This window comes from Paroedura picta, chromosome 8, assembly GCF_049243985.1.
Source record: "Paroedura picta isolate Pp20150507F chromosome 8, Ppicta_v3.0, whole genome shotgun sequence".
NCBI classification, from domain to species: domain Eukaryota; kingdom Metazoa; phylum Chordata; class Lepidosauria; order Squamata; family Gekkonidae; genus Paroedura; species Paroedura picta.
This window is the reverse complement of record NC_135376.1, coordinates 104,246,548-104,259,524: the sequence shown is the minus strand read 5'-3', so window position 1 is coordinate 104,259,524 and position 12,977 is coordinate 104,246,548. Positions and strand designations below refer to the sequence as shown.

The 12,977-nt window shown below is 45.7% G+C and overlaps 1 protein-coding gene across 2 annotated transcripts in view; it reads right to left on the bottom strand.

Moving 5' to 3' along the window:
* Positions 1 to 309: 309 nt before the first annotated feature.
* PITX3 (paired like homeodomain 3) overlaps positions 310 to 12,977 on the bottom strand; it is a 52,406-nt gene continuing 39,738 nt past the window's right edge. Inside the window, exons 3-4 of one of the 2 annotated variants that reach the window (XM_077351134.1) lie at positions 9,289 to 9,494; positions 310 to 1,270 (exon numbers count right to left, since the gene is read on the bottom strand). In XM_077351134.1, coding sequence (XP_077207249.1) covers positions 728 to 1,270; positions 9,289 to 9,494 — 749 coding nt within the window. In that variant the 3' untranslated portion in view covers positions 310 to 727. The remainder of the gene's footprint in view (positions 1,271 to 9,288; positions 9,495 to 12,977) is intronic. The other variant, XM_077351135.1, reaches the window with a different exon arrangement.

The following is a 12,977-nucleotide window of genomic DNA, read 5'->3' as shown; positions in this document are numbered from 1 at the left end:
ACATGATGATGTCAAAGCAAGAGTCAACTGCTGATTTTGCAAACAGCTTGAAAAAGGCCCAGCAGTGCAGGGAGTTGCTCCTGCCAGGCAGGGGGAGGAGGACAGGAAAACCTCCTACGCGCAGTGGGTTAATTTTAACGCTATTTTCATGTTTTCATGCCCACTGCGTTGAGTGGAGCGGCAGCATAAAAATGTTTTCAATAAATGTGCGGTAGCTCTATCAACAGCAGCAGGAATAGAAATATCATTAACAAACTCATCTGTGTTTGGGGAAGAACTTGTGTCTCCTTTACCCCTGATTTTACACACCATCCAGCTTTCATGAGAGCATACCCTCCCTTTGCCAGTCCCCCACAACCAAATCCCAAAATCTGTAAAGAAAGACAAAAGGCCAAGCATTGTGCTCACAGGGATTGTGCAGGGCAGGATAAACATCTGACAAAGGCTCCAGTGCGGATATCAAGGTCCCCTCCAACCGATGGCTGATGGCCAACGCAGAGGCAGGCGCTGCAGGTTGGGGTGCTGAGTTGGAAATGAGCTCAGAGCCGGGGGGGGGGGATTCTTTCCCCCAAAATAGAATTCAAATGAACAACTGCATTTACTTTACCAAAAGGCAGTCAACAATTTATACCATGACAATAACTGAATACATCTTGTAGGAAGTTGGTGTGCCTGTCGGGGGGGGGGGGGTCACACGGCCAGGGGTGGGCAGGGTGGTTCTGGTCCCTCATACTGGCCTATCCACAGTGGCATACTGGCAGGGGCTCAGGTTGGAGGGAGCTGAGTAGCTGAAGTTGGCATGTTGCTTTGCCTTCAGCCTTAGGCTCGCCAGGCTGGAGTTGCACGTGTCCCTGTACATGTAGGGGCTGGCAGTGGAGGCAGCATAAGGGCAGGTGCCGGAGGAAACGGAGGAGGAGCTCAGGCCGGGACTCCCCAGGCTGTTGAGGCTGGAGCTGGGCACACCAGTCACTGTGGAGGGCACCATGGAAGAAGGCACGGGCATGGACCCAATGGAGCTGGGGGTGGAGAACATGGGCTGTGAGGAGAGAGGGCTGACATTCATTGAGTTGAAGAAGGGGAAGCTCTTGGCTGACAGGCTGCTGGTCGCCAGGCTTTTAGAGGCCCAGTTGTTGTAGGAGTAGCCACTGTACATCTCCTCGTAAGGTTGCATCAGTCCATTGAACTGGGCTCCAAAACTGTTCTTGCAGAGCTCTGCCTGCTGGTTTCTTTCTCGCTTCCTCCATTTGGCTCGCCGGTTCTTAAACCAAACCTACAAGAGAAAGGAGAAGGGAAGTGATCCCGGTCAACATTCCCAGACAGCAGGAGAGGGAACTGCGCTTGCTTCAGGCGGCTCTTTCTGGAGATGCTGAGAATGCAGGGTCACTTTGCACAGACCTGTGAGAGACCCTGGCTTGCATTTCTCCATTGCCACAAGAAACACGGAAACTGTACGTGCTCAGACACCAGCTATCCCTTCTCCTTTAACAATTTATAACTTGGGAGGAGCTGGCAAATAGGCTTTCTTGGATGACACTTTTATTCATTTTGGGCTTGAGGTTTTTAGCTTGTGTCTAAGCAGTTGGGATATTGTGACTTCAATTGGCTGGTCTTGTACATAATCCATTGCAGCTAGCTGGGGTACGCCCCAAGTGTCTGATATAATTCTATTTATCTGACTGATATGCCACCCTTCTGCACAACAAAAGGAACAACAATAATGTAATTAAAATTAAGACTTTATAAAAACGTTTAAAACCACATTTCACAACCACCACGAGCAGCATCATAGAGCTATTGCTTCTAGCATAATTTCCATTCAGTGATGTTTTCATTTCAGGGGGTTCATTATGGGGGGGGGTGTTGACTGGCCCCCAACTGGAAGGGGCCTCTGGGCTCATCTAGTTCAGTCCTTAAGTTGGGCCAGCCACCTCATGCAGTGCAGGGCCATGGAGACTATTTGAAGCAGAGACAGAAGGCAAGCCAGCCCTCCAGCTCTCCCGCTGTGATCTTCACCCTGCATCCCAGAATCAAGACCCCTGATTGAGGAAGAAGAGTTTTATGCCCTGCTTTTCTCTACCCCAAGATGTCTCAGTGCAGCTCCCCTTCTGCACCCCACAACAGGCCCCTTGTGAGGCAGGTGGGGCTGAGAGGTTGCCCAGCTGGCTGCATGTGCAGGAGGAGCAGGGGATCAGGGCAAGGTCTCTAGATTGTGATCCACTACCACTCCATGCATGGAACAGCAGCCTGGGAGAGAGAGAGCTGCAGGGACAGGAAGGACAAGGACAGGAAAAAGAGGGAAGGACGTATCCCCTGGTCTGTTGGTTGGTTCCCTGATGCAAATCCTCTCTCCCCATGCCTTTGCATTCTTACCAGGAAGGAAAGCAAAATGGGAACTCATCTGCCTGCGGAAGTAAACACCGTTAACTGGCTTTCAGTTTTATGCTGACATGCCCCCTGCAAAGCAGGGTCCTATGGGAGGTTGGTATAAACATCTAATAAGTAAGTAAGCAAGTAAATAAAGGGGACTAGCCCAAGGGGCGTCTTATGTGGGAGGGGAGTTGGGCACAGCTCTCTGCAGTTGTAATGACTACAATCCCTGGCTTCAAGGGGAAAACAAGTATTCACTTTCTGAGGGTTTAACTAGATTTAGCAACAGCCAAGCTGTGTGTTTAACCCATTATTTGCTATAAAGCTCAGGAGAGCAGAGGATGGAGTCCAACTGAAGAAGCAAAAGGAACATGGAGATGCAGAATGTGTAAAACCAGTTGGGAATGGTTTTATTTTATTGTGGGGGGTTTTGATGTTGTAACCCACTGCAAGCCCACTTGTGGGGGGTTTTGATGTTGTAACCCACTGCCAGGAACGGCGGGTACTAAATCCAATAATAACAACAACAACAGCTCCTGCAATTGCTTCTTACCTCCCTGAGGCCTTTCTTCCCAAAAAGGTTTTCCCCATATGGGCTGAAGGCAAACTGGAGCTCAACAAAGTGACCCTGGGGGACTGTAAGGACGTACGCTTGTCAAGGGATGGTTATTAAACTCCTTACCTACGTACACCCTCGATCTTAAGACAGAATCCCCTTCTATGCTGCCATCTAAGCTGGTGCTCCAATATGAGAACCATAAGCCCTTGAGCAGGTTCCCTGGACAGGGCGGTACAGAAATCGCCATCCTTTTAACTACTTTTTAACACAGGCCATAATCTATGGAATGCCTTGCTCTGGCTTGAAAACAGGAGACTCATGAAGGTAGCTGAAAGGCAGCCGAGCAGGAATTCTAGTTCTCTCTCCACATCTCCATGAGGCCACTGCAGGAGGTTCGGCTGGTCTGGTGTCCTGTACTCTCTTGTCCTTAGCAGCTTTGGCTAAACTAGTGCTGCAGTCCATTCTATGTTCTACAGTGATGGGAGTTCCTGAAATCTGGTTCTGATTCAATGCAAAAATGATGCAACCGGCTTGGCCGGTGCTTGACTATCTCCAGATATTGCACAGACAAGACAAAACAAACAAACAAAAGTCATAGGCAGCTCTGCTGAGCTGCACAAAATGCAAAACTAAATCCATGTAAGACCTTTTTGTTAAGGGCCGATCAAAATGCCCTGACCTGGACAGCCCAGGCCAGCCTGAAGTCATTAGATCTCAGAAACTGAACAGGGTCCAGCCCTGGCTGTTATTTGGGTGGGAGACGGCCAAGGAATATCCGGGTTGTGATGTGGAGGCAGGCAGGCAAGGGCAACCCACTTCCGGACATCTCTTGCCTTGAAAATCCTACAGGGAAGCCATATGTCAGCTGGGTCTTTCCACAACCAAAAAGATGCAGAACATTGTACATTCTTGTTCTTGGAAATTTTGCTGTAGCATTACAATTGTCCAGCAGCAATAAACTGAGAAAAATGAACACATGAGTCTGATTTGAGTCTTAGCAATCGGTGAGGTTTGAGTCATTGCTTTTAGTAAGAAAAATCCATTTGTAGGAAAGATTCTTGATTGTAAAGTACAATGATGCTTTATTCCAAACAATCCTTGCTAAGATTAAAGTCAGGTGACTTCTGCTCTGTTTTAACCTTTAGCCTGCTAGTCCTTCTGAGCACAGAGTCCGAAAGGGTGTTTTCCCTCCAGTCACATTCCAAGAACTAGAGGTCGCATTGTCATAGAGACTGGGTCGAACAGAGACTCCCCCCCCCCCACTAACTCTCTGCTGTGATAATTCACACCTAAGACCTCTAGGGTAATCAACTGCATATACAGAGAACCGAACCAGCAATAAAAGGACAGCTTGGGATAGCTGGCAAATGGCAAAAACAGGGATGGTTTTTCCATTTATACAGAATCAGCCTCTTGGTCCATCCCGGTCGGTACTGGACAGGTGGCAGTTCTCCACAGTCTCCGATCTTTCCCATCGCCTGGTGCCTGATCATTTCCACTGAAGATGCCACCAAGGGAACTTGGGCATGCCCAGCAGACGCTCTACCACTGAGCCCCAGTTGTGCTCCCAATTATAACCTACAAGGCATCCCTTAAATCCCATGTTGGCAGCTTCTGTATTACCCAGAATGCTCTATGAGACAGGGAAGGGGGGATAGCACATGCTTGGTATGCAGAAAGCCCCCTTTACTCCAAAGTATTCTCATTCCACTGAAGCCAATGGCTGCAGGATGCAACTTTGTGTGTCTGTGACCGGCACAGCTGGAAAACCCAATAATTAAAAGGGTTTTCTGTTGCTTATTTTCCTCAGAAAGAGGGAAAATGAGGAATATTTCTCTCACTCTTGCTTTGGAAGGTTGCTTTGAAGCTCCCTGATGCGGAATGGGCACTGGGAAGCATCAAAAAAATCAGAAGCATGAGAGAGTGAATTCACGACAGAGATAAAAATTACTGCAGCTATCTTCTTTTTTTTTTTTACAAAGTTTCAGACATCTGGAAAGGAAACAAATCTATTTCTTATACCCAGCTGTATTTGGACAAAAATGCCAATCTCTCCTTGGAAATATTATGGAAGATGAGAGCAAACTACTTCCATATCATATACTCTTCATATACTCTGGCATATAATCATTTAGCTGATTGACATTTGGCTATTAAACAAAATCAGCCAGTCTTTTCTTGATTATATTCCACAGTGATATATTCCATTTGTGATAGAATACTACCATCTAGTGGATATCTGAGTAACTACACGTTTAGGATTATTAATTCACCTGGAGGATTACAAAAAATGTTATTTCCTGTTTGTTGATGATATACACATTTTAAATTTTACAACAAGAAAATATTAAGCTTGTGCAAACACCTGAAAAGCCAAGTATGGACTCTTTTCAGAATTTCTGACACAAATGGACCAAACTTGGATCAGAGACTGTAAATTCGATACTAGTCTTCAATTAGACAATAGACTCCAGTGCCTAGAAGAGTCCTTTAAATCCAGGCCATCAGAAGTGAAAGAAGATATTTAGAGATCTGAGAACATAAATTTTCTCCCAGAAGTTCAGTCCTTTAAAGAGAAGAATTGAACATCAACATAAAGATGGAGGTGGTCAATACACAACTAGAAACAAAGATAATTTGGTGCTATGGAACTCAAACAGAAGGAATATTTTTTAAGACTGAGAAGTATTACAGAAAATATAAGACAAAGAGTACTTAAACGCTTTTGCAGAATTCTTGGGACTCCTGGGTGAAGACATGGAAATGGAAATGGATTCTGTTTATAATAGAGTGAATTCCACATTTGCAACTATGAGAAAAGCTCCATGAGACACACTGGTTCGTTTTGTGAAGAAGTCAACTAGAAACAGAATCCTACAGCAACATCCCAAGACGGATCTCAAGATAGACAACAAGGATGTGATTTCTGAAAGAAATCTCACAAAGAATTTCAGAGAAAAGGAGAGATAAACATTCTTACAGATAACGGGTGAGGTGCCAGACAATTGGAGGCAGACAAATGTTGTCCCCATCTTCAAGAAAGGGAAAAAGGAGGATCCGGGTAATTATCGACCCCTCAGCTTGACATCTGTAGTTGGCAAAATTTTGGAACAAATAATCAAACACACAGTCCTTGAACAGCTGGAACTGAGAGCTGTGATTTCTAAGACTCAGCATGGGTTTCACAAGAACAAGTCATGTCAGACCAACCTTATCTCTTCTTTCGAGAAAGTGACTACCTTGCTGGATCAGGGGAATGCCGTGGACATAGTTTATCTGGATTTCAGTAAAGCTTTTGATATGGTTCAAAATGATATTCTTGTTGACAAGTTGGTAAAATGCGGTATGGATCCTAATTCTGTCAGGTGGATCAATAACTGGTTGACATATCATACCCAGAGGGTACTTGTTAATGGTTCAGCATCTTCTTGGAAAAGAGTGACAAGTGGAGTACCCCAAGGATCTGTCCTGGGGCCTGTGTTGTTCAACATATTTATAAATGATTTGGATGAGGGATTAGAGGGGGTACTTATTAAATTTGCAGACGATACCAAACTGGGAGGGGTAGCAAACACAACTGAAAACAGCAACAGAATACAGGATGATCTTGATAGGCTCGAGAAGTGGGCTAAACTGAATAAAATGAAGTTCAATAGAGACAAATGTAAAGTTCTGCATTTAGGTTAGAAAAACCAAATACACCAATATAAGATGGGGGAGACTAGTCTTGGCAGTAGCATGTGCGAAGGTGTCTTAGTAGACCATACATTGAACATGAGTCAGCAGGGTGACCCAGTGAGTCAGTCAGTCAGTCAGTCAATCAGTAACCTTTTATTGGCATAAAATATGTATAAGACATATAAAAATAGGGTTTAAAATTTCAACAAAATAATCATAGAATCATAGAGTTGGAAGGGGCCATACAGGCCATCTAGTCCAACACCCTGCTCAACACAGGATCAGCCCTAAGCATCCTAAAGCATCCAAGAAAAGTGTGTATCCAACCTTTGCTTGAAGACTGCCAGTGAGGGGGAGCTCACCACTTCCTTAAGCAGCCTATTCCACTGCTGAACTACTCTGACTGTGAAAATTTTTTTCCTGATATCTAGCCTATATCGTTGTACTTGAAGTTTAAACCCATTACTGTGCGTCCTTCCCTCTGCAGCCAACAGAAACAGCATCCTGCCCTCCTCCAAGTGACAACCTTTCAAATACTTAAAGAGGGCTATCATGTCTCCTCTCAACCTCCTTTTCTCCAGGCTGAACATTCCCAAGTCCCTCAACCTATCTTCATAGGGCTTGGTCCCTTGAATAAATAAAATAGGCCATGAGGTTACATAACCAAACAGATCTTAAAATGATTAAATAAACTATGAAAGATAAAATACAGGGTAGGCAGCATATTATAAAAGCATCTTAGTTAAAACTCTGGCAACTAAAATGGTTACCTCTGGGTCTTTGTCAGAGAGCAGAAATTGCAAGGTCATAGATTCACTTACAGAAGGCTTGTTTCCCAGCAAAGCAACAAAGCTGTCATCCCGACACTGCTCATATAAGGGGCAATCTAACGAAATGTGTGAGACAGAGTCAGGGCAGCCAGAACCACACGGACAGAGTCTCGCATGGTATTTGATACGGTGGAATCTTCCCTCTAAGACCTTTGAGGGGAAAGCATTCATTCGTGCCAGGAGAAAAGCTCTTCTCAGGGGTGGGACATCAAGAAGATGCAAATATGTAGACATAATATTTCTCTGCATAGTGGGGGTGACTCAGTGGCTAAAAAGGCAGATGGGATTTTGGGCTGTATCAAACGGAGTATCGTGTCCAGATCACGGGAGGGGATGGTACCGCTTTACTCTGCTCTGCTCGACCTCACTTGGAGTACTGTGTTCAGTTTTGGGCACCCCAGTTGAAGAGGGATGTTGACAAACTGGAATGTGTCCAGAGCAGGGCAACAAAGATTGGAGACCAAGACATATGAAGAAAGGTTGGGGGAGCTTGGTCTGTTTAGCTTAGAGAGGAGATGACTGAGAGGGGATCTGATAACATTCTTCAAGTATTTAAAAGGCTGCCATATAGAGGATGGACCAGAGGGACAGACCAGAACGAATGGGATGAAATTAATTCAAAAGAAATTTCATCAAAACATCCGGAAGAAGTTCCTGACAGTTAGAGCGGTTTCTCAGTAGATCAGGCTTCCTCAGGAGGTAGTGGGTTTCTCCATCTTTGGAAATTTTTAAACAGAGGCTAGATAGCCATCTGACAGAGAAGCTGATTCTGTGAAGGCAAAGGGGTGGCAGGTTACAGTAGATGAGCGATTGGGATGTGAGTCTCCTGCATAGTGCGGGTGGTTGGACTAGATGACCCGTGAGGTCCCTTCCAACTCTAGTATTCTCTGATTCTATCATTAGATTTAATTGGGCTAGAGATGAAGTACAATAATATTTTAATAATATCCATGTCAGAACCTGCAGTCTCTGCCATTATTTAGGGGTGTTGATTTAGGAGGATATTTAGAGTGCTAGCCCTGCAGGGGTTGTAGTCCATCTGTCCTCCTTGCCTTATATTCTTTATTGCCCTCATGCTCCTTCCTGCATTCTTCCCCTCCTCCCCCCCCCCCCCGTAACTCTCACCTGGGCGCTATCCATCTTCACTCCCCTCCGGAACGCAACCTTAGGATCCTGCTATCGAGTGGATTCTGGGGTGGGGTGGGGGAGCGGGGTTGGATTTATATGTGGTGACCCAGAATTCTTGCCTCAGTTTCAACAATGCCTTGTTGAATGAAATCTTTGGCTTCAAGTCAAAAGTTTGCTTTTCTGGGTAACGGAAGGTCTTCACAATCAACTAATGCAAACCTAGACTGTAATGTAAAAGATAAATGATGTCTGTTCTTTTTCTTATAGTCTTTCATAACCTTTCTGTTCTATATATTAAAAACAAAACTCTTCAACAAATAGCCTCATATGGCAGGGACTGTGAGAAGATCTTTCCCTGCCTGAGATGCGGGAGAGCTGCTGCCAGTCAGAGCAGCATAAGGCAGTTCCACCTGAGCTCGGAAGGGCCGTGGCTCAGTGGCAAGGATGTGTGCAAAATGTCCTAAGTTCTGCTGGCAGGAGCAGAACTTGGGGCACTCCTGGGGCCAAGGCAGATGTGGTCCACTGTTGTGGTTGGATCCAGCCAAAGGCACAGCAGGCCTGCTGGCCCAAAGGGACCAGTGGTCTGACTTGGCACAGGGCAGTCAAATACAAACAGGTGCAGCATCGGCCTGCCACAAGAGCCCCCAATCATATGCTTTTATGTGGCTTGTTCTCCCCCACTGCCCTACAAGCTCTGGCCATATTCAGGGAGAGAAGGCACTATACCCGGACTCTGGCTTCAGTCAAGTTGGTCCAGATGGCGATCTCTTCGCGGGTGCTCATGTCAGGGTAACGGTTCCGCTGGAAAGTGGCTTCAAGTTCTTGGAGCTGTTGGCTAGTGAAGTGAGTTCTCTGCCGGCGCTGCTTCTTTTTCAGGGAGCCATCCTCAGGGTTGGAGTCATCCGTCTGGTTCTGCTGGGACTTTTCAGTGTCTGCAAAAGGCAAGGGCAGGGGAATCCATCACTTGTCTTTCCAATGGTGCAACCTCCCCAGTGGCCAGCATACTTGCTTGTGTGGAAGAGTGTCATACCATGGACGAGAATGCTGGAAGGGAAGGGAGCATGTGAAGGGTGGGCGCTACTCAAACAAGAGCTGTTGCATGCTCAATCAATGACTATCCCAGAAAGACGAAAACACTGCAGGAGCTCTAAGAAGCCTATTTGGATGAACAGAGAACTTCAAGAGGAACTAAGAAAGAAAAGGAAAATGTTCAGGAAATGGAGGGAAGGACAGAGCTCTAAAGAAGAGTACCTACAGGTTACTAGGCACTATAGATCAATCATCAGAAAGGCCAAAGCTGAGAGTGAGCTAAAATTGGCCAGGGAAGCCCATTGTAACAAGAAAAGATTTTTCAGTTACGTGAGGAGCAAACGTAAAGTAAAGGAGGCAATAGGCCCACTGTTGGGTGCAGATGGACAAACTCTAATGGAAGATGCAGAGAAAGCAGAAAGGCTTAGTGGCTATTTTACATCTGTTTTTTCCCACAGGTCAAAGTGTTTAGGCACATCTAGAGATGGCTGTAGCCAAAGGATAGTGTCTGGGTGGCAGGTTAACATGGATAGAGAGGTTGTCGAGAGGCATTTAGCTGCACTGGATGAGTTCAAATCCCCTGGGCTGGATGAAATGCTCAATTCCTACTTCTCAATTTTCTCTTGTGAGGGGTATCAACCTGGCAAAATCATTTACTGTGACGAGGGATGGGAGTAGTCCATAAACAGTTTATTTAAATGAAACCAAATCCTCTGGGCCAGATGAATTGCATCAAAGGGTACTAAAAGAACTTGCAGACATAATTTCTGAGCCTCTGTCCATTATTTTTGATAATTCTTGGAGAACAGGTGAAGTGCCAGAAGGTTGGAGGTGGGCAAATATTGTCCCTATCTTCAAGAAGGAGAATAAGGAGGATTCGATTAACTACCGACCCATCAGCTTGACATCTATAGCTGGCAAAATTTTAGAACAAATCATCAAGCAGTCAGTCCTTGAGCAGCTATAGCAGGTGGCTCTAATTACTAAGAGTCAGCATGGCTTTCTCAAGAACTATCATGTCAGAGTAAACATATCTCTTTTTTTGAGAAAGTTACTACCTTGCTAGAACAGGAGAATGTTCTGGACAATGTTTACAATGATTTCAGTAAGGCTTCTGATAAGGATCCGCATGATATTCTTATCGTATCACTGTTAGGTGGATCTAGAACTGCTTGACAGATGGCACCCAAAGGGTGCTTGTAAATGGTTTGTCATCTTCTTGGAGAGGAGTGATGAGTGGAGTACCTCAGAGAGCCAGTTTGGTGTAGTGGTTAGGAATGCGGACTTCTAATCTGGCATGCCGGGTTCGATTCTGCGCTCCCCCACATGCAACCAGCTGGGTGACCTTGGGCTCACCACGGTGCTGATAAAACTGTTCTGACTGAGCAGTGATATCAGGGCTCTCTCAGCCTCACCCACCCCACTGGGTGTCTGTTGTGGGGAGAGGAATGGGAAGGCGACTGTAAGCCACTTTGAGCCTCCTTCGGGTAGGGAAAAGCGGCATATAAGAACCAACTCTTCTTCTTCTGGGCCCTGTGTTGTTCAACATATTTATAAATGATTTGGATGGAGGAATGGAGGGAGTACTTACTAAATTTGAAGATGATACTAAACTGGGAGGGGTAGCAAGCATGCCAGAATCAGGATACAGGATGATCTTGACAGGCTGGAAAACTGGGCTAAAATGAATTTCATTAGTCTTGGAAGTAGTATGTGCAAAAAGGATCTAGGGGTTTTAATAGACCATGCACCGAAAATGAGTCAGCAGGGTGAATCGGTGGTTAAAAAAGGCAAACAACTGAGTCAGACAACTGAGAGCACGTGGAAAGAGCTACTGGGGAGTGTTGCTGCTGACCAGGTGAGGCTATTGTGGTGCTGAGTGGGGTGATTGCTGGGAGGATTAAAAAGGGCTGCTTCTTGCCAGAGACGCAAGCCTTTGGCGCGAGCCGAAGGGCGAGAGACAAAGGGCTCTTGGCCTGGGGTTCTTGGCCTAGCAATTAGAATCAGTAGATTATATTTCCCTAGTAGTTGCACTGCCTAGATGTTACAATGGACCTCCAGGACACTCATCCCATCATCTGCAGTGAGTGTGACATGATTGCCTTCCTCCCAGAAGACAAGATGGACTACATCTGCCCCAAGTGTAAGCTGGTAAGACTTTTGGAGGAAACAATTAGGGGATTAGAAAACAGATTACTCTGACCCAAATTAAGAAAGGGGAGGAGTTCATAGACCAGAGCTGTGCAACTCGGAATAAAGAGGATACAACCAGTCCTGAAGAGGATAAGGGGATTGATCTCATTACGTAGCCTCTGCAGACAGTTCGCAAAAAGACTCAATGGCGTAGAGCGAGACGGTTCTTGGGGCCTTTGGAACTCCAGAATAGATTTCAGGAACTTGCAGAGGAGGTACAAGTGTCAATGAGGGAAGAGGCCCCAAAACAAAGTCTAAGACAAAGTGAAGAGGCCACAGAGATAGAAGGAAATGGAGTTGAGAAGAAAAAAAAAGTACTGGTAATTGGAGACTCCCTGCTAAGAGGAATGCATTGCCATGTGGCTGAGCCCGACCCCCTAAACCGAGAGGTGTGTTGCCAGGGGCAAAAATTAAAGACGTTTCACAACGGCTGCCCAAACGCCTCAAATCTACAGATCGCTACCCATTTGTGATGGTCCATGTGGGAACAAATGACATGTCCGTGAATACCATTGCTACTATTTAAAAAGACTATAAAGATCTGGGGAGGAAGTTCAAGCAAATGGGGGCACAAGTTGTATTCTCTTAAATCTTGCCTGTCAAGGGAAGAGGAATGCGTCGGGAGAGGAAGATAATGGAGGTGAATCACTGGCTGCGTAGTTGGTGCCGGCAGGAGAGATTTGGTTTCTGGGACCATGGGATAGGCTTTCTTGAGGAAGGCCTACTAGCACCTGATGGACTGCACTTATCGAAACTGGGGAAGAATGTGTTTGGCAGGAACCTGGGGAGATTCATCAGGAGAGCTTGAAACTAAAGCCACTAGGGGAAGGAGACGATCAACATAGGGAGTGTAAGGAAGGAGATCGATCGGGGGCAGACCAACCGGCAAGGCCAGCTCATAGGGAACCAAAAGTAAAAGGATTCAGATGCCTTTATACTAACGCCTGAAGCATGGGCAATAAGAAGGAAGAGCTGGAACTTCTCATGCTGATGGAAAGGTATGATCTAGTAGGCATCACAGAAACTTGGTAGATTGATTCTCATGACAGGAATGTAATACTGGATGGATATGAACTGTTCAGAAAAAACAGAATAGATCGAAGAGGTGGAGGAGTGGCACTATGTGAGGAAAGGGCTTACCTGTCAAGGAAATTCTAGTGAAGGAGAGTATAACTACAGTGGAAAGCATCTGG